Genomic DNA, 23,716 nt, shown 5'->3' with positions numbered 1-23,716 from the left:
GCAAAAGTTTATTAATATTTTTTTTAATCGGCAAAATATATTTATTAATAAATAAATACTTGAATCATAAATAAATGATTTACTAATATTCTATTTTCAATTTTAAAATACTATATATACACATTGAATATCTTATTTCTATAAAAGGGCAGTTATGTCATTTACTAATCATATATATCTTTCCTTCCTTTCACTTTCACTTATACCAAACAACCAAACAATCATCTCACATTCCTTTCCCTTTCTATTCACTTTCAATCCTTCTACTTTCTTTCCTTTAATTTTCTTTCTTTTGTCATCCAAACAAAGCCTTAATGATTTTTGGTGGATTGGGTGAGGAGAGGTAGAGAAGACGTGAGCTAGAGAGGAAGAGAGAAGAAAAATCTGAAATTTGGAGAGAAAGATGGATAAAAGTGTAGAAATTTCATGTTTTGTCTTATTTGTATCCTTAGGTAAGAAATTACCAAAATGCCCTTTTCTACACTCTTGTTCAAACTAGAATATCCGATAAAATACCGTAAAAGTTTTAAATGAAATATTTCAATCACCATAGTCCGTTGAAATAATATGTTTCAATCCTGAAAAGTCTTGTGCACAATTACCATTTTGTCCTTCCCTAAAAAAATTCAAAAGATAAAATAACTGATATTGAACTTTTACATGCGGGGTATTACAATAGACCAACTCATCCTTTTTTTATTTCGAATTAAAATTTGTCACCACAACTCCGTGTGAAGCTATTTTATTTAATAGATGCTCTTCAAAGTTTCACCACATATCATCACAAAGAAGTATACATAACAAAAACTTGGTTATTTATTTATTTATTTTTAACGTTAACAAACAACATGGTTGGTAATAGAAAACATTAAATTATACTACTAATTAGGACACTCATTAGTCGCTAATGCCACCTTAAAACTATGTATGTCTGTCCTCTATGGGTTACATATTCAAGATGAATCCTTGAAAAGATCCAGCAAAGAATTTTATCCACTAGTTTCCAATATCTTATCCTCCATTGCTTCCAAAACATTAGAGGACCAATGACAATTCCGAGACCAAAAACAAACCCCAATTCTACACTTAAAAATTTCCAGTCTGTTGAACAAGATAGCAACTCATCATTCCTTTTACCATCTGGTTTTTCAGTCAATGGAGGTCCATATAGCCCATCATTTCCTTCAAAAGAAGAAGACTGAAATGACTGAAGTTGAGTACCTGTTGGGATCTTCCCCACCAAATGATTGAAGGAAAGGTTCAAATATGAAAGGAAGGACAAGCTTTCTAGCTGCACAGGAATTTCACCAGTCAAAGTGTTATTTGAGAGGTCTAAGGACTCCAATTGTTTCAAGTTCCCTATGGAAGATGGGATTTTACCTGAGAGACGGTTGTTTGAAATGTTGAGAATGTAAAGTGCTTTGAAGTTCCCTATTGAATATGGTATAGGTCCTTCAAAATGATTCGATGAGAAGTCGATGGAAGTGAAGACTGTTAGAATTTTAACTAAATCCATCTGTTGACCTTTGCTTGTTACTGTCACTGAATCATGATAATAAATCTGACCAAATTGGAGAACCTCAAATTGGACGCGTTTTACCTTCAAATCAGCTTGGTTTTCATCAGACCTCATTGCCTCCCACGTTGTGAAGAATTTTCCTGGTAGTTTACCACTGAAGTTGTTAAAGGCTAGATCAACTATCTGAAGCATCTGCCATGTGCCACTGGTGTTTGGACATCCGATATGACCATTGAATTTGTTGCTGCGCAAGACTATGACACGGATTGTGGATATGTTCTTCAACAGGCATGGAAATGTGCCAATGATGATGTTGTTTGCAAGGTTTAGTACTTCTAGTGCTGAGCATTTCACAAGAGATTTTGGAATCTGTCCATCTAAGTTATTCTTTTGGAGATCAAGAGTTCTTAGAGCACAATAAGGTGGAAACACATCTGGGATAGTGCCAATGAGATTGTTCATCTTCATATTTAATACCACAAGTGTTTGAGTCATTTTCATTAGACATGAGGGAATTGTTCCAGAAATGCTATTAATGGAAATATCAAGCACTTGAAGATTTGAAGCATTGCAGAGGGATCGAGGGATAGTTCCATGTAAAGTATTATTTGAAAAAGAGAGAAAAGTTGTGAAAGACAGGTAGTTACCGATATCTTGTGGGATAACAGAATCAAATTTGTTCATTGAGTAATCCAAATAAGAAGAAAATTCAGAAAAAACAGGTATTGGCCCCTGCAGTTGATTGTTATGAAGATCAAGGGATATCAAGTTGGAAGTGAGGTTATGCAAAGGTCCATCAAAACCAGTGAGCATATTGTGAGAAATATTAAGGCTTTGAAGATTTTGAATCCTCCAAATCCAGTTGGGAACTATTCCTTGAATCTGATTATGTGAGAGGTCTAGAATGCTTAACCAGGATTGGTTTCTCAAGAAACTAGGGAAAGTTTTCAGGTTGCAGGATGCCAAAATGAGTGTGCTAATATTGGGAAAGGAAGTATAATTAGGATTTGAAACATTTACATTTACTGATATGTTGTTGTATGAAAGGTCTAGTGTAGATAAATCTCTAAGCTCCATAAGCTCATCTAGCTGCAGCGACCCATTCAACCTGTTAAAGGAAAGATCGAGGACAGAAAGCGAATGGAGTTTAAAGATAGACATTGGAAATGGCCCTGATAGATCATTGTTGCTTAAATCAAGGGTTTTGAGTACAGAGGTAGACACATTTATCAATTTGTCAAATTTACTAAACTGGTTGAGTGAAAGCTGAATGTTTAGCAGTAAAGTGAGTGCAAAAAGAGATGAAGGAATGCTCCCATTGATGAAATTATCACGCAAGTCAACACTGACAAGATTGTGCAGTCCTTCAAAGTGATTGGATGATGAAATTTCACCACTTAAACGATTATGAGAAAGGTTTAGACGGGTAAGGTTTTTGGCCATCCCAAATGGTGGCATTTGACCTGTGAAACTATTAGATGACAAATCCATGTATCTCAGTTTTGTGAGGTTTGACAGTGAAAAGGGAAGTGTTCCATTAAGTTCACAATTCGAAAGATCCAATTCAGATAAATGCCCCATGTTACCAATAGAGTATGGAAATGCTCCAGAGAAGCTTGTGTTCCTTATCCTTAAGGTTTGGAGAGATCCACCCAGCAGAAATTCCGGAATCGAACCATGGAGATTGTAGTTGAAGGATAAGTCAATAAATGAGAACGTTCCAATTTGAAAGATGGTTTTTGGAAATTTACCAGTCAATCCACAAGATGCAAGACTGAGGGTGGTTAATTTTTTGAAATTGGAAAATGTTTGTGGCACTGGGGATGAAAAATTGTTCCCATCAAGAATAATGACTGATAGGTTCTTTAGTCTTGTTAGGGAAGAATCAAGGGGACCTGATAGATCACAATAAGACATACTCAATACTTGGAGGTTAGGCAGGGGCAACAAAGCATTCCTCCATTCTTGTCCCTGAGCTTTTATACTTACACCATCTAGATACAGCTTCCTAAGACTGGTCAGATTTTGGACAAATTTCTGTAGATTTGGTTTCTCAAGTTTCAGCCCTTGTCCTGTTATGTAGCTATTAACAGAAGATATGTCAAGAGTAACCAACCTTGTAAGCTGAGAAATCTCTATAGGAATTTGCCCCACAAAGTTAGCATATGACAAATTCAAATAACTCAACATCACCAACTTGTTGAATCCTGATGGAATGACAGAATTGAAATTGTTAGCAGCCAAGTTCAATTTTTGAAGATGTTGAAGACTAAAAAGACTGCTTGCATTATCAAATCCACCAGAGATTGATTCTTCACTCAGATCAAGACCAACAACAAATCCCTTGCTGTCACAAGCTACACCAATCCATTCACAGCCATCAACACTTGAATTCCACAACTTCAGCTTGTTAGAAATTTCTGGCTTGAACATGAGACTGCTCTTTAGTTGTAGTAGGAATGATTGTTGATCTTCAAGACATTTGGCTGAGGCAATGGTGGTGATTTGGAAAGTGATATAAATACTGTAGTAGCAGATAAGGAAGGAAAACAATGAAACTAATGTGATTCTCATTGTTATTTACTCGTAGTGACAATCACAACACTAATGGTTGAGTTATAAAGTTGCAGACACATGTAATCTTCACTGTGTTTTCCAGTGTGGAATGGGTCAATAGTTTTAAGGGAAATTTCGTTGAAAGTGATCTATAAGTTTCTGCAAAATCAACTGAACTGAGCATTTCGTATTTTCCAAGTAAACCTAATCATAAAGTCACATAAGTCTGATAGGAACTTGTGGGGTATTATGAGGGTCCATAGTTTAAGCTTGACCTATAAATTTGCTTAACATTATCAAAAGAAAATGCATAAAAAACATACTGATATTTATTATTTCTTTTTTTTTTTGGTCAATGATATTTATTATTTCTAATAGACACTACGTGTCTTTAAATTCTAATATTGGTTAGAAATGGATTTGGAGATGTTTATTATTTCTTCTTCAATTTCTTATTTCCTAATTCAATTTTGACATGTAGTAATATCAGTTTAGCCTATTCAGTTTTGGGTACCTTTATTTATACTATTGCAGTTTTGGGCACCTTTATTTATTTATTGAGAGACATCAAAAAAAAAATTGCAAAATACATAATTTGTATGAAGAGAATAAAATGTTACCCGAATGAGAATGAGGGTAAGGTATTTGAAGGTCTAATTCAATCCCTGTGATTTCTAGTATTTTTTCCAAAATTTTCAAAGATATAGTGGACATAAGTACTCTAATTAATACAACTACAAGCTTTAGAGGTAGAAGTATATGAATGTTGACCTGCATTCTAATCAGAATCATAACAAAAGAACTTGTTTAAGTTAAAGAACTTATATAGTCATGAAGTGGGTTTTACAAAGCCAATACTGAACCATATATGTGGCCATTTAAATTAATGAATTTTAAGCTAAACTAGTGATGCATTGAAAAACAAGATTCTAACTTTTGGAGTCCGTTTGGTAAAAATGAAACTACATTAGTTAACAGATATTTGAAAAATAGTTCATAATGATAACTGATAGATTTGAACTAGTAGTTGATTGAAATTACAACATTTGATACATAATTATTTAATTTAATTAAATCCATGACTAATCTCCGACCTATAATCTTGATGAATTCGACTATTCTAGGATAAAAAGTCAATTAAAAATTCATTAAATAAAATAAAAAATTGTACCTAAGGTGGTTTTAAATTTTAATATAAAATATTGTCAAAAAATATTATTTAACTCTAAGGAAATTTTTTGTCAAAAGAAAGAAAAAACTCTAAAGACAATTTTTATATTTTGCTATTGGTCCATTGATCAAATACTCAAATAAATAGATATAAGGAGGGCGAATATAGTGACCAAATTACTAGGCTATGTAACAACGAGGAAGCAACAATCACCATATGAAACGGGCGTGAAGATGTTCAATATAACGAAGTTATCCATTAAATAAGACTTTAAGGGCGAAAAATTATTTTTTTTAATCGACAAAAATATTGATTAATTTAAAACCCAACAACAGTCAAAATACATTGATTAGAAAAAACTTTTTTTTTAGAGGCCAGTAAAATTATTATTTTAAAAGAGTTATTATTATTATTAGCGCTTAGACTGACACTCAGCGTCCTTCTATCCGCTCTTTTTATTGCGTAATGCATATAAACGACGAACAATGGATTTTATAAAATCTAGTTTATTCCTCTTTTAAAAATTGAAATTTTGATTAAAAATATAAATATAAATAATATTGTAACAAACTATACTTACCTTTTTCAATGACACCAACAATGTAACAAATATCATTGTTATGGGTAAATTTGTTTAAGGGTATAATTGAAAGTGAAAAGACTAGCTTTAAGGATAAGTTTGTATTATCTTATCGAGTTTTGCTAACGAGTGCTCTAAAAACATTGTTTAAGGATTCAATTAAAAAAAAATTATCTTAGAAATACAAATTGTTCCTTTAGTCAATGTAATAATTACACAACTTTTTAATATAAACTTTCTACTTTTAGTATTTTAACCGATACCCTAAAAATACTTGTTAGCATTCCCCTTATCTTTATTTACATTATAGATTATTATTATTATTACTACTATTATCATCATCATCAATAAATTGCTACCATGAATTCATAATCTACAAACCTCAGTCACTACCGGTGTATTATTGCTAAGGGATCCCTAAAATTGAATGGGAAAGGTGACACTACCCGTCAAAAATGAATGGAAGACTTGGAAGTCATCGTGTGAGTGACGACACATCCCTTCTTCAAAGAAACTTCTCATATGCATTTGTGATATTGTGATTGACTAATGTCACCGATCACAATTTATATTTTATCTGCCATGCACCTTGGAACACGGGGAAGAGTGTATTTGCAACTATATTAATACCACTGTTAAGAACGGTTGGTTTGGAGTAAGTCTTACTTAGGCACACACCTAAATAAAATTTATTGGGACACACATATGATTCATAAAATTTAAAAGAAAAATGATATTAAATGATGTGACTAAATTATTTCTCTTTTAAATTTTATCATGGGAGTGTGTCTAAATAGTCCATCCAAATAAAAGTATTGAGAAATGAAAGGAATTTAATTGAATCATTTAAATTGTTTGGAATTTTAAATTCTTCAAATTTTCTAATTACCTCATTCAAACACACACTTAGACTAAGTACTAACTGTTGCACAGTGGAAACAGTCTCTGTAACCAACAATGAGAATCATATTACTTTCACTATTTTCGTTCTTTCATCGGCATGGCTGAACACAAATGTAAAAAATATTTAACTTGTTACAATTAGCTTGATATCATGAAAGCCTTTCCTCTTACAAACACAAAAAGAAAAAATTTGAACAAGTGTGAATATGATTTCTATCGTTATAATTTATAGATGTAACACCCCTACTAGAAATTTCCTAGGATATCTAGCATGTGTGCTAAATTTGGCATTGAATATATTAAAATTACAATAATAAAAATTTCCTTCGAATAATATATAGAAAATGCTCGTCTTATACCTCTGAAATAACACTAACACAATTGATGCGAAACTTCCAGCGACTTCTGCTTCTTCATTACGAACCATCATGTTGTATAATAACTTGTACATCTGAAATAAATAAAAAGGATTGGGTGAGACAAAATGTCTCGGTGAGTTCCACCTATCATAGGCTGTAGGAAATCTCGGGGAACCTAGGATCGCCAGCTGTTACTAAACTCAACCCATTTCGGGTTTATATGATTTCATTATGCATAACTGAGCGATCAGGGGATAACTAAAATCGCTGTCTGAAATACTATTTTGATTATATCATAAACATAGTCATACTCATAACTTTAATCATAAGCATAATCACCATAATCATAATAATAATCATAATCATATATCCAATATATCGTATTCTGGTATAACTTATACTTTGACATACTTATCTGAGTATGTCTCTCATTTATTTTTCTTCTGATAACAACTAATTTCAGCTAAACTAAACCGAAGTTCCATAACTAAAATTCCTCATTTCCAACGATTGGTAAAATACCCAATGAAATAATGCTTCATAACTAATTCATTCTAAACATAACTTTCATATTAACATGTGTATGCTATGTTAGTATTCATGTTGGAGGGTACTTAATTTTTATTTATTTTTTCCATTGGTTCCATAATTGAAAAATATAAGTTTTTCAAATATTATTTGAATAATTCTTGACATAGAGTTTCATATCATTAACTACAAATTTAACTGTGCATTTGGACCACATTATCTCTTCGTTGTGGCGAACGGAGTTTTTTCTCTCTCAAATTGTTACTATGAGTCGTACCTCGTAGGCTACATTATCTCTTCGTTGTAGCAAACGGAGTTTTCGCATTTTACTGTGCATTTGGACCACATTATCTCTTCGTTCTGGCGAACGGAGTTTTTTTTTCTCAAATTGTTACTATGAGCCATACCTCATTGGCTACATTATCTCTTCGTTGTAGCAAAAGGAGATTTCTATTCGTTACTATAAGTCGTACCTCATAGGCTACATTATCTCTTCGTTGTAGCAAACAGAGATTTCGCATTCGTTACTATGAGCCATACCTCATAGACTACATTATATCTCTTCGTTGTAGTAAACGGAGATTTTCTCAAGTTTTTTTTTTTCTTTTCTATGAGCATGTTACTCATTTCAATTTTCTTTCAAATCATTACTAATATACATCAATTGCGTTGATAGAACTTCCCTCCAACATTTATACTAGCATAAACATACTTATTAACATAAATGAGATTTTAGAATAAACAAATAAAGATTCCTAATTCAAAAATAATTATTCTACTATCTCATATTTATTTTGTTTCACATGTACCATTCATATGGCATGATAGTCATGCTTATCAAGGTAGTTAAACTCACGATCCAACTCGTAGGATCGTACGACTTTGCGATCTCGCCACCCCTTCCCGTGTTGAAACATGGCTGGAATCGGAATTTGGTAGGCGCGGCCAGGATCGCCGCGAAAAGTTGCAAATACGGTGAAATCGTGCGTGTCTGCCGCTTCTGTTCTTGTTACGCAGAGATGTTTCTCGCAGGTCGGATCCACGACTCGGTTCATTAAAACGATGATGTTAGTAATAAAACATGTGAAACGCAGTCGTTTCTTTATTATTTTTTTGTTGCACGCTGACATTTCCTTTTTTTTTTTTCTTTTTCGCTTTGCCTTTTGTTTTTTTATACGCTGTCTTTTCTTTCTTAACATATTTTCTGTTTGTTTTCAATAATTAATTTTTTTGAAGGGCATTTTCAATAATTAGTTAATAACCAATCATGTGATTTAAAAAAACCATACACATAAACAAAATAATATAATAATAAGAAAATGTTTTTGGTCAAAATAAATAAAATAATAAGAAAATATTTTATGTTTGGGGAATGTTATATTATTTAATTTTTTTTCTTTTTCAGAGGGTTATATTATGTAATTAGCAAGTACACAATTTATTTTTATGCATTTACATAATTTATTGCCATACATATGTCAATTTATGAATTTGGTAGGATCTTACGATCCGTGTTACGATCCATCGATTTACGATCTTGTGATCCCTCTCCGATCTTGCCTAGGATCTCGATTTTGACTACCTTAATGCTTATACAATCGGCATGTAATCCTAAAAATGGTCTAATTATTCATGTTATGTCAATAATCTAACATAATCATAATTGATCCCCAAAGGTGGATTCTAAGCTAAAGGAACTCACCTTTAATCCTTTAAAATGGCATAGGCTCGTCTCACTTTTGCATTTCAAACCTCAACCAACTTCACGCTCAACCATAAGGGCATCCATAATTAACCTGAAATCATTTATAACCAATTTGAATTCACAATGTAGCTTATTTCGGAAAATCCACATCAAACCCGTAGCCATTTTCAGCATGAATTTCCAAACTTTAAATGCGTTTTCTGAGTCCATTCTTAATCCGAATCATGCAAAGTATTCAAACTGAAGGGAAATAAGTGTAGAATCCGAAACTTCAACAATTACTTAATTCCAGATTACACAGAAAGAGATATGATGAATATACTACCAACATGCCATACAAATTTTTACCCAATTTTCATAAGGTTGAAGTACAATCGCGTTTAACAATAATACACCATTTTGATCACCAACTCATCTTTCTTACATCAACAACAATCCATTAACAATGATCTTCAACAAAAATTCTCTAATTATCTCATTTCATGAACCAAGCTACTATAATATGAAAATTGTCATAGAAATTCAAATTTTCTCACACAATTCACATACCCATTAACTTAATCAACAATTCAAATTCAAGCTTAATTTAGGATTCTCACCTTGTTTGAAATAAACTCTTACTAGAATAAGCTTCCCACTTGAGATTCCACTTCAAACCTTGAACCTAGCAACCAAACAAAACACCACCATGAATTTCCTCTCTTGAACTCTTTCCCTCTTGCTTGCAAAATGAAATTTTCCCAAAGTCTAGAAGGATGGGTAGATGGCTGATTTGAAGGAAGAGGGATTAATTTTGAAGCTTACTTCTTGGTCTAATCACTATAAGGGACACTCTTACACAATTTTCATGATGATTTCATGAACAATTAGGGTCTGTTTGTTTCCAAGAAAAGATTGTGGGAGGAGAGAAAGCTGAGGGAAGGAAACATTTTCTCTAGTTTGGAACACACTAAAAAAGTTAAGGAAAGAAAGAATCTAATGGAACCCACCATGAAAATCTTTCCACGCCAATGTGGACAGAAAGGGTGGGAAACAACCACATTTTTTGAAAAGTCCAAAAAAACCCTACTTTTATTGCATTTTATTTATGGTACTGTACTACTCATTTGTTGTTTACACCCACGCCAAAATTGGGAAGGAAGTAGAAAGAAGAGTCTTCATTTTAGCAAAAGACCTTTACACCCTTGCATTGGATTGTGCAAATTGTTGTTTATTTTTCTAGCATAATTTTACCTATTTGGTCTGTTGTGTTGTGTGTATAATATACAGTATATGTGTGCTTTTATTTTTTAATTTGCTATTCTTTCTTATTTGTTCTGATTAATACATATTATATTTTTCTTTCTCAGTATTTTATAAATATTAGTACATTATTGGTATAACTTGTAACATTGTAAGTAACAACTCTTCATGAAAAATAAATGGCTTAATTGATCCTCCGTCCCTTAACTTAATTCTTTTTTTTAAATTGGTCCCATATCTTTTAAAACTCTCAAGTTGGTCCTTTATATGTGTTTCCGTCGGTTAATTTAGTCCTATTTCGTCAATTTTAATCTCCTAAAAAGGAGACCGTTGGATAAAGGAGGTCTGTGTGATCTAATCATGTATCACCAATACTTAATTTATTCACTTTTCTTCATCTTCTTCCCTCATCTTCATCTTCATAAAAGCTTCATCAATCTTCATTAGAAAAACCCATTTTTTTTCTTTAAAAAATTAAACCATTTAATTTCAATAAATACTACATAATCAAACCCTTAAATCTGGAATTAACATCACCAACATATTAATATAACCCAGAAAATCAACAACAAATAACCGAGAAAACAAAACCATCATCTTAACTCCTCACCTCTTCATTTACAAAATAAAATCCATTTCTTAAAACCCATTTGAAATTTGAAACCCGCCATCACTTCAAAACTCATCATCAACAGTAAATCTCTCTACAACGAAAGATTCAATGAAAGGAAAAGAGAATCTTAAAACTCGATGCTTGATTAAATGAATCTCAAAACCCATTTCTCAAAAACCCATTAAACATAAAAAATCTCATACTTGCAATTGATTGCTTTCCCATTGTAATATGATTCCAACAGAGATTTGATTTTGTGTATGTGGTTGTGGTTCTGAAAGGATCGTGAGATGGAGATTTGATTTTGGTGCAGGTTCAAGAACACATGCATGTTCTAGCGTTTCTGTTGAGATGTGTTGGTGTTGAGATTCTGGTGATGCGAATCTGGTGATGGTGTTATTGTGGGTAATTCTAATTTAGGAGAAGAGACAGAAGAATAGAAGAGGAAGGAAGAATATTAATATTATGGGTAATTTTGATTTTGTGAGTAATTCAGATTTGCTGGATTATTTTTGTTTAATTACTCAATATTTATGAAGTTAATGAAGAGAAGATGAAGAAAAAAGTATGAAACCTTTATCTTGATAAGACTAAAGATTGCTCAACCCTTTGCGGAGAACAAGTATGAAAATTGACAAATTTTATATTAGAAATTTGATTAAAGAAATGTTTTTTTTTTTTTTTTTTTTTTTTTTTTTTTTATGAAGATGATGAAGATTGTTCAATGTTGTATGAAGATGAAATGAGGAAGAAGATGAAGGAAAGTGAATAAATTAAGTTTTGTGATACATGATTAGATCTCTCAGACCTCCTTTATCCAACGGTCTTCTTTTTTAGGAGATTAAAATGAGGAAATAGGACTAAATTAACGACTGAAACACATATACAAGACCAACTTGAGACTTTTAAAGATATGGTACCAATTTAAATAAAAGAATTAAGTTAAGGGACCGGAGGATCAATTAAGCCAAAATAAATAAATAAATGCAAAAGTTATTAATATTTTTAATCGGCAAAATATATTTATTAATAAATAAATACTTGAATCATAAATAAATGATTTACTAATATTCTATTTTCAATTTTAAAATACTATATATACACATTGAATATCTTATTTCTATAAAAGGGCAGTTATGTCATTTACTAATCATATATATCTTTCCTTCCTTTCACTTTCACTTATACCAAACAACCAAACAATCATCTCACATTCCTTTCCCTTTCTATTCACTTTCAATCCTTCTACTTTCTTTCCTTTAATTTTCTTTCTTTTGTCATCCAAACAAAGCCTTAATGATTTTTGTGGATTGGGTGAGGAGAGGTAGAGAAGACGTGAGCTAGAGAGGAAGAGAGAAGAAAAATCTGAAATTTGTAAAAGTGTAGAAATTTCATGTTTTGTCTTATTTGTATCCTTAGGTAAGAAATTACCAAAATGCCCTTTTCTACACTCTTGTTCAAACTAGAATATCCGATAAAATACCGTAAAAGTTTTAAATGAAATATTTCAATCACCATAGTCCGTTGAAATAATATGTTTCAATCCTGAAAAGTCTTGTGCACAATTACCATTTTGTCCTTCCCTAAAAAAATTCAAAAGATAAAATAACTGATATTGAACTTTTACATGCGGGGTATTACAATAGACCAACTCATCCTTTTTTTATTTCGAATTAAAATTTGTCACCACAACTCCGTGTGAAGCTATTTTATTTAATAGATGCTCTTCAAAGTTTCACCACATATCATCACAAAGAAGTATACATAACAAAAACTTGGTTATTTATTTATTTATTTTTAACGTTAACAAACAACATGGTTGGTAATAGAAAACATTAAATTATACTACTAATTAGGACACTCATTAGTCGCTAATGCCACCTTAAAACTATGTATGTCTGTCCTCTATGGGTTACATATTCAAGATGAATCCTTGAAAAGATCCAGCAAAGAATTTTATCCACTAGTTTCCAATATCTTATCCTCCATTGCTTCCAAAACATTAGAGGACCAATGACAATTCCGAGACCAAAAACAAACCCCAATTCTACACTTAAAAATTTCCAGTCTGTTGAACAAGATAGCAACTCATCATTCCTTTTACCATCTGGTTTTTCAGTCAATGGAGGTCCATATAGCCCATCATTTCCTTCAAAAGAAGAAGACTGAAATGACTGAAGTTGAGTACCTGTTGGGATCTTCCCCACCAAATGATTGAAGGAAAGGTTCAAATATGAAAGGAAGGACAAGCTTTCTAGCTGCACAGGAATTTCACCAGTCAAAGTGTTATTTGAGAGGTCTAAGGACTCCAATTGTTTCAAGTTCCCTATGGAAGATGGGATTTTACCTGAGAGACGGTTGTTTGAAATGTTGAGAATGTAAAGTGCTTTGAAGTTCCCTATTGAATATGGTATAGGTCCTTCAAAATGATTCGATGAGAAGTCGATGGAAGTGAAGACTGTTAGAATTTTAACTAAATCCATCTGTTGACCTTTGCTTGTTACTGTCACTGAATCATGATAATAAATCTGACCAAATTGGAGAACCTCAAATTGGACGCGTTTTACCTTCAAATCAGCTTGGTTTTCATCAGACCTCATTGCCTCCCACGTTGTGAAGAATTTTCCTGGTAGTTTACCACTGAAGTTGTTAAAGGCTAGATCAACTATCTGAAGCATCTGCCATGTGCCACTGGTGTTTGGACATCCGATATGACCATTGAATTTGTTGCTGCGCAAGACTATGACACGGATTGTGGATATGTTCTTCAACAGGCATGGAAATGTGCCAATGATGATGTTGTTTGCAAGGTTTAGTACTTCTAGTGCTGAGCATTTCACAAGAGATTTTGGAATCTGTCCATCTAAGTTATTCTTTTGGAGATCAAGAGTTCTTAGAGCACAATAAGGTGGAAACACATCTGGGATAGTGCCAATGAGATTGTTCATCTTCATATTTAATACCACAAGTGTTTGAGTCATTTCATTAGACATGAGGGAATTGTTCCAGAAATGCTATTAATGGAAATATCAAGCACTTGAAGATTTGAAGCATTGCAGAGGGATCGAGGGATAGTTCCATGTAAAGTATTATTTGAAAAAGAGAGAAAAGTTGTGAAAGACAGGTAGTTACCGATATCTTGTGGGATAACAGAATCAAATTTGTTCATTGAGTAATCCAAATAAGAAGAAAATTCAGAAAAACAGGTATTGGCCCCTGCAGTTGATTGTTATGAAGATCAAGGGATATCAAGTTGGAAGTGAGGTTATGCAAAGGTCCATCAAAACCAGTGAGCATATTGTGAGAAATATTAAGGCTTTGAAGATTTTGAATCCTCCAAATCCAGTTGGGAACTATTCCTTGAATCTGATTATGTGAGAGGTCTAGAATGCTTAACCAGGATTGGTTTCTCAAGAAACTAGGGAAAGTTTTCAGGTTGCAGGATGCCAAAATGAGTGTGCTAATATTGGGAAAGGAAGTATAATTAGGATTTGAAACATTTACATTTACTGATATGTTGTTGTATGAAAGGTCTAGTGTAGATAAATCTCTAAGCTCCATAAGCTCATCTAGCTGCAGCGACCCATTCAACCTGTTAAAGGAAAGATCGAGGACAGAAAGCGAATGGAGTTTAAAGATAGACATTGGAAATGGCCCTGATAGATCATTGTTGCTTAAATCAAGGGTTTTGAGTACAGAGGTAGACACATTTATCAATTTGTCAAATTTACTAAACTGGTTGAGTGAAAGCTGAATGTTTAGCAGTAAAGTGAGTGCAAAAAGAGATGAAGGAATGCTCCCATTGATGAAATTATCACGCAAGTCAACACTGACAAGATTGTGCAGTCCTTCAAAGTGATTGGATGATGAAATTTCACCACTTAAACGATTATGAGAAAGGTTTAGACGGGTAAGGTTTTTGGCCATCCCAAATGGTGGCATTTGACCTGTGAAACTATTAGATGACAAATCCATGTATCTCAGTTTTGTGAGGTTTGACAGTGAAAAGGGAAGTGTTCCATTAAGTTCACAATTCGAAAGATCCAATTCAGATAAATGCCCCATGTTACCAATAGAGTATGGAAATGCTCCAGAGAAGCTTGTGTTCCTTATCCTTAAGGTTTGGAGAGATCCACCCAGCAGAAATTCCGGAATCGAACCATGGAGATTGTAGTTGAAGGATAAGTCAATAAATGAGAACGTTCCAATTTGAAAGATGGTTTTTGGAAATTTACCAGTCAATCCACAAGATGCAAGACTGAGGGTGGTTAATTTTTTGAAATTGGAAAATGTTTGTGGCACTGGGATGAAAAATTGTTCCCATCAAGAATAATGACTGATAGGTTCTTTAGTCTTGTTAGGGAAGAATCAAGGGGACCTGATAGATCACAATAAGACATACTCAATACTTGGAGGTTAGGCAGGGGCAACAAAGCATTCCTCCATTCTTGTCCCTGAGCTTTTATACTTACACCATCTAGATACAGCTTCCTAAGACTGGTCAGATTTTGGACAAATTTCTGTAGATTTGGTTTCTCAAGTTTCAGCCCTTGTCCTGTTATGTAGCTATTAACAGAAGATATGTCAAGAGTAACCAACCTTGTAAGCTGAGAAATCTCTATAGGAATTTGCCCCACAAAGTTAGCATATGACAAATTCAAATAACTCAACATCACCAACTTGTTGAATCCTGATGGAATGACAGAATTGAAATTGTTAGCAGCCAAGTTCAATTTTTGAAGATGTTGAAGACTAAAAAGACTGCTTGCATTATCAAATCCACCAGAGATTGATTCTTCACTCAGATCAAGACCAACAACAAATCCCTTGCTGTCACAAGCTACACCAATCCATTCACAGCCATCAACACTTGAATTCCACAACTTCAGCTTGTTAGAAATTTCTGGCTTGAACATGAGACTGCTCTTTAGTTGTAGTAGGAATGATTGTTGATCTTCAAGACATTTGGCTGAGGCAATGGTGGTGATTTGGAAAGTGATATAAATACTGTAGTAGCAGATAAGGAAGGAAAACAATGAAACTAATGTGATTCTCATTGTTATTTACTCGTAGTGACAATCACAACACTAATGGTTGAGTTATAAAGTTGCAGACACATGTAATCTTCACTGTGTTTTCCAGTGTGGAATGGGTCAATAGTTTTAAGGGAAATTTCGTTGAAAGTGATCTATAAGTTTCTGCAAAATCAACTGAACTGAGCATTTCGTATTTTCCAAGTAAACCTAATCATAAAGTCACATAAGTCTGATAGGAACTTGTGGGGTATTATGAGGGTCCATAGTTTAAGCTTGACCTATAAATTTGCTTAACATTATCAAAAGAAAATGCATAAAAAACATACTGATATTTATTATTTCTTTTTTTTTTTGGTCAATGATATTTATTATTTCTAATAGACACTACGTGTCTTTAAATTCTAATATTGGTTAGAAATGGATTTGGAGATGTTTATTATTTCTTCTTCAATTTCTTATTTCCTAATTCAATTTTGACATGTAGTAATATCAGTTTAGCCTATTCAGTTTTGGGTACCTTTATTTATACTATTGCAGTTTTGGGCACCTTTATTTATTTATTGAGAGACATCAAAAAAAAATTGCAAAATACATAATTTGTATGAAGAGAATAAAATGTTACCCGAATGAGAATGAGGGTAAGGTATTTGAAGGTCTAATTCAATCCCTGTGATTTCTAGTTTTTTCCAAAATTTTCAAAGATATAGTGGACATAAGTACTCTAATTAATACAACTACAAGCTTTAGAGGTAGAAGTATATGAATGTTGACCTGCATTCTAATCAGAATCATAACAAAAGAACTTGTTTAAGTTAAAGAACTTATATAGTCATGAAGTGGGTTTTACAAAGCCAATACTGAACCATATATGTGGCCATTTAAATTAATGAATTTTAAGCTAAACTAGTGATGCATTGAAAAACAAGATTCTAACTTTTGGAGTCCGTTTGGTAAAAATGAAACTACATTAGTTAACAGATATTTGAAAAATAGTTCATAATGATAACTGATAGATTTGAACTAGTAGTTGATTGAAATTACAACATTTGATACATAATTATTTAATTTAATTAAATCCATGACTAATCTCCGACCTATAATCTTGATGAATTCGACTATTCTAGGATAAAAAGTCAATTAAAAATTCATTAAATAAAATAAAAAATTGTACCTAAGGTGGTTTTAAATTTTAATATAAAATATTGTCAAAAAATATTATTTAACTCTAAGGAAAATTTTTTGTCAAAAGAAAGAAAAAACTCTAAAGACAATTTTTATATTTTGCTATTGGTCCATTGATCAAATACTCAAATAAATAGATATAAGGAGGGCGAATATAGTGACCAAATTACTAGGCTATGTAACAACGAGGAAGCAACAATCACCATATGAAACGGGCGTGAAGATGTTCAATATAACGAAGTTATCCATTAAATAAGACTTTAAGGGCGAAAAATTATTTTTTTTAATCGACAAAAAATATTGATTAATTTAAAACCCAACAACAGTCAAAATACATTGATTAGAAAAAACTTTTTTTTTAGAGGCCAGTAAAATTATTATTTTAAAAGAGTTATTATTATTATTAGCGCTTAGACTGACACTCAGCGTCCTTCTATCCGCTCTTTTTATTGCGTAATGCATATAAACGACGAACAATGGATTTTATAAAATCTAGTTTATTCCTCTTTTAAAAAATTGAAATTTTGATTAAAAATATAAATATAAATATTGTAACAAACTATACTTACCTTTTTCAATGACACCAACAATGTAACAAATATCATTGTTATGGGTAAATTTGTTTAAGGGTATAATTGAAAGTGAAAAGACTAGCTTTAAGGATAAGTTTGTATTATCTTATCGAGTTTTGCTAACGAGTGCTCTAAAAACATTGTTTAAGGATTCAATTAAAAAAAAATTATCTTAGAAATACAAATTGTTCCTTTAGTCAATGTAATAATTACACAACTTTTTAATATAAACTTTCTACTTTTAGTATTTTAACCGATACCCTAAAAATACTTGTTAGCATTCCCCTTATCTTTATTTACATTATAGATTATTATTATTATTACTACTATTATCATCATCATCAATAAATTGCTACCATGAATTCATAATCTACAAACCTCAGTCACTACCGGTGTATTATTGCTAAGGGATCCTAAAATTGAATGGGAAAGGTGACACTACCCGTCAAAAATGAATGGAAGACTTGGAAGTCATCGTGTGAGTGACGACACATCCCTTCTTCAAAGAAACTTCTCATATGCATTTGTGATATTGTGATTGACTAATGTCACCGATCACAATTTATATTTTATCTGCCATGCACCTTGGAACACGGGGAAGAGTGTATTTGCAACTATATTAATACCACTGTTAAGAACGGTTGGTTTGGAGTAAGTCTTACTTAGGCACACACCTAAATAAAATTTATTGGGACACACATATGATTCATAAAATTTAAAAGAAAAATGATATTAAATGATGTGACTAAATTATTTCTCTTTTAAATTTTATCATGGGAGTGTGTCTAAATAGTCCATCCAAATAAAAGTATTGAGAAATGAAAGGAATTTAATTGAATCATTTAAATTGTTTGGAATTTTAAATTCTTCAAAATTTTCTAATTACCTCATTCAAACACACACTTAGACTAAGTACTAACTGTTGCACAGTGGAAACAGTCTCTGTAACCAACAATGAGAATCATATTACTTTCACTATTTTCGTTCTTTCATCGGCATGGCTGAACACAAATGTAAAAAATATTTAACTTGTTACAATTAGCTTGATATCATGAAAGCCTTTCCTCTTACAAACACAAAAAGAAAAAATTTGAACAAGTGTGAATATGATTTCTATCGTTATAATTTATAGATGTAACACCCCTACTAGAAATTTCCTAGGATATCTAGCATGTGTGCTAAATTTGGCATTGAATATATTAAAATTACAATAATAAAAATTTCCTTCGAATAATATATAGAAAATGCTCGTCTTATACCTCTGAAATAACACTAACACAATTGATGCGAAACTTCCAGCGACTTCTGCTTCTTCATTACGAACCATCATGTTGTATAATAACTTGTACATCTGAAATAAATAAAAAGGATTGGGTGAGACAAAATGTCTCGGTGAGTTCCACCTATCATAGGCTGTAGGAAATCTCGGGGAACCTAGGATCGCCAGCTGTTACTAAACTCAACCCATTTCGGGTTTATATGATTTCATTATGCATAACTGAGCGATCAGGGGATAACTAAAATCGCTGTCTGAAATACTATTTTGATTATATCATAAACATAGTCATACTCATAACTTAATCATAAGCATAATCACCATAATCATAATAATAATCATAATCATATATCCAATATATCGTATTCTGGTATAACTTATACTTTGACATACTTATCTGAGTATGTCTCTCATTTATTTTTCTTCTGATAACAACTAATTTCAGCTAAACTAAACCGAAGTTCCATACTAAAATTCCTCATTTCCAACGATTGGTAAAATACCCAATGAAATAATGCTTCATAACTAATTCATTCTAAACATAACTTTCATATTAACATGTGTATGCTATGTTAGTATTCATGTTGGAGGTACTTAATTTTTATTTATTTTTTCCATTGGTTCATAATTGAAAATATAAGTTTTTCAAATATTTTTGAATAATTCTTGACATAGAGTTTCATATCATTAACTACAAATTTAACTGTGCATTTGGACCACATTATCTCTTCGTTTGTGGCGAACGGAGTTTTTTCTCTCTCAAATTGTTACTATGAGTCGTACCTCGTAGGCTACATTATCTCTTCGTTGTAGCAAACGGAGTTTTCGCATTTTACTGTGCATTTGGACCACATTATCTCTTCGTTCTGGCGAACGGAGTTTTTTTTTCTCAAATTGTTACTATGAGCCATACCTCATTGGCTACATTATCTCTTCGTTGTAGCAAAAGGAGATTTTATTCGTTACTATAAGTCGTACCTCATAGGCTACATTATCTCTTCGTTGTAGCAAACAGAGATTTCGCATTCGTTACTATGAGCCATACCTCATAGACTACATTATATCTCTTCGTTGTAGTAAACGGAGATTTTCTCAAGTTTTTTTTTTTCTTTTCTATGAGCATGTTACTCATTTCAATTTTCTTTCAAATCATTACTAATAACATCAATTGCGTTGATAGAACTTCCCTCCAACATTTATACTAGCATAAACATACTTATTAACATAAATGAGATTTTAGAATAAACAAATAAAGATTCCTAATTCAAAAAATAATTATTCTACTATCTCATATTTATTTTGTTTCACATGTACCATTCATATGGCATGATAGTCATGCTTATCAAGGTAGTTAAACTCACGATCCAACTCGTAGGATCGTACGACTTTGCGATCTCGCCACCCCTTCCCGTGTTGAAACATGGCTGGAATCGGAATTTGGTAGGCGCGGCCAGGATCGCCGCGAAAAGTTGCAAATACGGTGAAATCGTGCGTGTCTGCCGCTTCTGTTCTTGTTACGCAGAGATGTTTCTCGCAGGTCGGATCCACGACTCGGTTCATTAAAACGATGATGTTAGTAATAAACATGTGAAACGCAGTCGTTTCTTTATTATTTTTTTTGTTGCACGCTGACATTTCCTTTTTTTTTTTCTTTTTCGCTTTGCCTTTTGTTTTTTTATACGCTGTCTTTTCTTTTCTTAACATATTTTTGTTTGTTTTCAATAATTAATTTTTTTGAAGGGCATTTTCAATAATTAGTTAATAACCAATCATGTGATTTAAAAAAACCATACACATAAACAAAATAATATAATAATAGAAAATGTTTTTGGTCAAAAATAAATAAAATAATAAGAAATATTTTATGTTTGGGGAATGTTATATTATTTTAATTTTTTTTCTTTTTCAGAGGGTTATATTATGTAATTAGCAAGTACACAATTTATTTTTTATGCATTTACATAATTTATTGCCATACATATGTCAATTTATGAATTTGGTAGGATCTTACGATCCGTGTTACGATCCATCGATTTACGATCTTGTGATCCCTCTCCGATCTTGCCTAGGATCTCGATTTTGACTACCTTAATGCTTATACAATCGGCATGTAATCCTAAAAATGGTCTAATTATTCATGTTATGTCAATAATCTAACATAATCATAATTGATCCCCAAAGGTGGATTCTAAGCTAAAGGAACTCACCTTTAATCCTTTAAATGGCATAGGCTCGTCTCACTTTTGCATTTCAAACCTCAACCAACTTCACGCTCAACCATAAGGGCATCCATAATTAACCTGAAATCATTTATAACCAATTTGAATTCACAATGTAGCTTATTTCGGAAAAATCCAATCAAACCCGTAGCCATTTTCAGCATGAATTTCCAAACTTTAAATGCGTTTTCTGAGTCCATTCTTAATCCGAATCATGCAAAGTATTCAAACTGAAGGGAATAAGTGTAGAATCCGAAACTTCAACAATTACTTAATTCCAGATTACACAGAAAGAGATATGATGAATATACTACCAACATGCCATACAAATTTTACCCAATTTTCATAAGGTTGAAGTACATCGCGTTTAACAATAATACACCATTTTGATCACCAACTCATCTTTCTTACATCAACAACAATCCATTAACAATGATCTTCAACAAAAATTCTCTAATTATCTCATTTCATGAACCAAGCTACTATAATATGAAAATTGTCATAGAAATTCAAATTTTCTCACACAATTCACATACCCATTAACTTAATCAACAATTCAAATTCAAGCTTAATTTAGGATTCTCACCTTGTTTGAAATAAACTCTTACTAGAATAAGCTTCCACTTGAGATTCCACTTCAAACCTTGAACCTAGCAACCAAACAAAACACCACCATGAATTTCCTCTCTTGAACTCTTTCCCTCTTGCTTGCAAAAATGAAATTTCCCAAAGTCTAGAAGGATGGGTAGATGGCTGATTTGAAGGAAGAGGGATAATTTTGAAGCTTACTTCTTGGTCTAATCACTATAAGGGACACTCTTACACAATTTTCATGATGATTTCATGAACAATTAGGGTCTGTTTGTTTCCAAGAAAAGATTGTGGGAGGAGAGAAAGCTGAGGGAAGGAAACATTTTCTCTAGTTTGGAACACACTAAAAAAGTTAAGGAAAGAAGAATCTAATGGAACCCACCATGAAAATCTTTCCACGCCAATGTGGACAGAAAGGGTGGGAAACAACCACATTTTTGAAAAGTCCAAAAAACCCTACTTTTATTGCATTTTATTTATGGTACTGTACTACTCATTTGTTGTTTACACCCACGCCAAAATTGGGAAGGAAGTAGAAAGAAGAGTCTTCATTTTAGCAAAAGACTTTACACCCTTGCATTGGATTGTGCAAATTGTTGTTTATTTTTCTAGCATAATTTACCTATTTGGTCTGTTGTGTTGTGTGTATAATATACAGTATCATGTGTGCTTTTATTTTTTAATTTGCTATTCTTTCTTATTTGTTCTGATTAATACATATTATATTTTTTCTTTCCAGTATTTTATAAATATTAGTACATTATTGGTATAACTTGTAACATTGTAAGTAACAACTCTTCATGAAAAATAAATGGCTTAATTGATCCTCCGTCCCTTAACTTAATTCTTTTTTTAAATTGGTCCCATATCTTTTAAAACTCTCAAGTTGGTCCTTTATATGTGTTTCCGTCGGTTAATTTAGTCCTATTTCGTCAATTTTAATCTCCTAAAAAAGGAGACCGTTGGATAAAGGAGGTCTGTGTGATCTAATCATGTATCACCAATACTTAATTATTCCACTTTTCTTCATCTTCTTCCCTCATCTTCATCTTCATAAAAGCTTCATCAATCTCATTAGAAAAACCCATTTTTTTTCTTTAAAAAATTAAACCATTTAATTTCAATAAATACTACATAATCAAACCCTTAAATCTGGAATTAACATCACCAACATATTAATATAAACCCAGAAAATCAACAACAAATACCGAGAAAACAAAACCCATCATCTTAACTCCTCACCTCTTCATTTACAAAATAAAATCCATTTCTTAAAACCCATTTGAAATTTGAAACCCGCCATCACTTCAAAACTCATCATCAACAGTAAATCTCTCTACAACGAAAGATTCAATGAAAGGAAAAGAGAATCTTAAAACTCGATGCTTGATTAAATGAATCTCAAAACCATTTCTCAAAAACCCATTAAACATAAAAAATCTCATACTTGCAATTGATTGCTTTCCCATTGTAATATGATTCCAACAGAGATTTGATTTTGTGTATGTGGTTGTGGTTCTGAAAAGGATCGTGAGATGGAGATTTGATTTTGGTGCAGGTTCAAGAACACATGCATGTTCTAGCGTTTCTGTTGAGATGGTGTTGGTGTTGAGATTCTGGTGATGCGAATCTGGTGATGGTGTTATTGTGGGTAATTCTAATTA

The 23,716-nt window shown here is 32.3% G+C and overlaps 1 protein-coding gene, 1 long non-coding RNA gene and 1 pseudogene across 2 annotated transcripts; all 3 read right to left on the bottom strand.

Annotated features, from left to right (window-relative positions):
- Positions 1-777: 777 nt before the first annotated feature.
- LOC120580045 (receptor-like protein 7) lies at positions 778-4,302 on the bottom strand. The gene has a single exon (XM_039832982.1). It carries the CDS (start codon positions 4,091-4,093, stop codon positions 905-907), a length of 3,189 nt encoding a protein of 1,062 aa, XP_039688916.1. The 5' UTR covers positions 4,094-4,302; the 3' UTR covers positions 778-904.
- Positions 4,303-7,058: 2,756 nt separating this feature from the next.
- LOC120580251 (uncharacterized) lies at positions 7,059-10,119 on the bottom strand. Its single transcript, XR_005645954.1, has 3 exons — positions 9,921-10,119; positions 9,319-9,412; positions 7,059-7,180 (listed from the first exon to the last, which is right to left on the bottom strand). It is a non-coding gene; the product is annotated as an uncharacterized lncRNA (long non-coding RNA).
- A 2,799-nt stretch (positions 10,120-12,918) lies between these two features.
- On the bottom strand, positions 12,919-16,442 carry LOC120580050 (receptor-like protein 7; annotated as a pseudogene).
- Between the last annotated feature and the right edge of the window lie 7,274 nt (positions 16,443-23,716).

This window comes from Medicago truncatula, chromosome 4 (genome assembly GCF_003473485.1).
Source record: "Medicago truncatula cultivar Jemalong A17 chromosome 4, MtrunA17r5.0-ANR, whole genome shotgun sequence".
NCBI lineage: Eukaryota > Viridiplantae > Streptophyta > Magnoliopsida > Fabales > Fabaceae > Medicago > Medicago truncatula.
The sequence above is the reverse complement of the archived record's forward strand: the minus strand, read 5'-3'. Positions and strand labels throughout refer to the sequence as shown.

Excerpts from the sequence above, each read along its gene's own strand:
- LOC120580045 (XM_039832982.1), bottom strand. The coding sequence starts at position 4,093 with ATGAGAATCACATTAGTTTCATTGTTTTCCTTCCTTATCTGCTACTAC.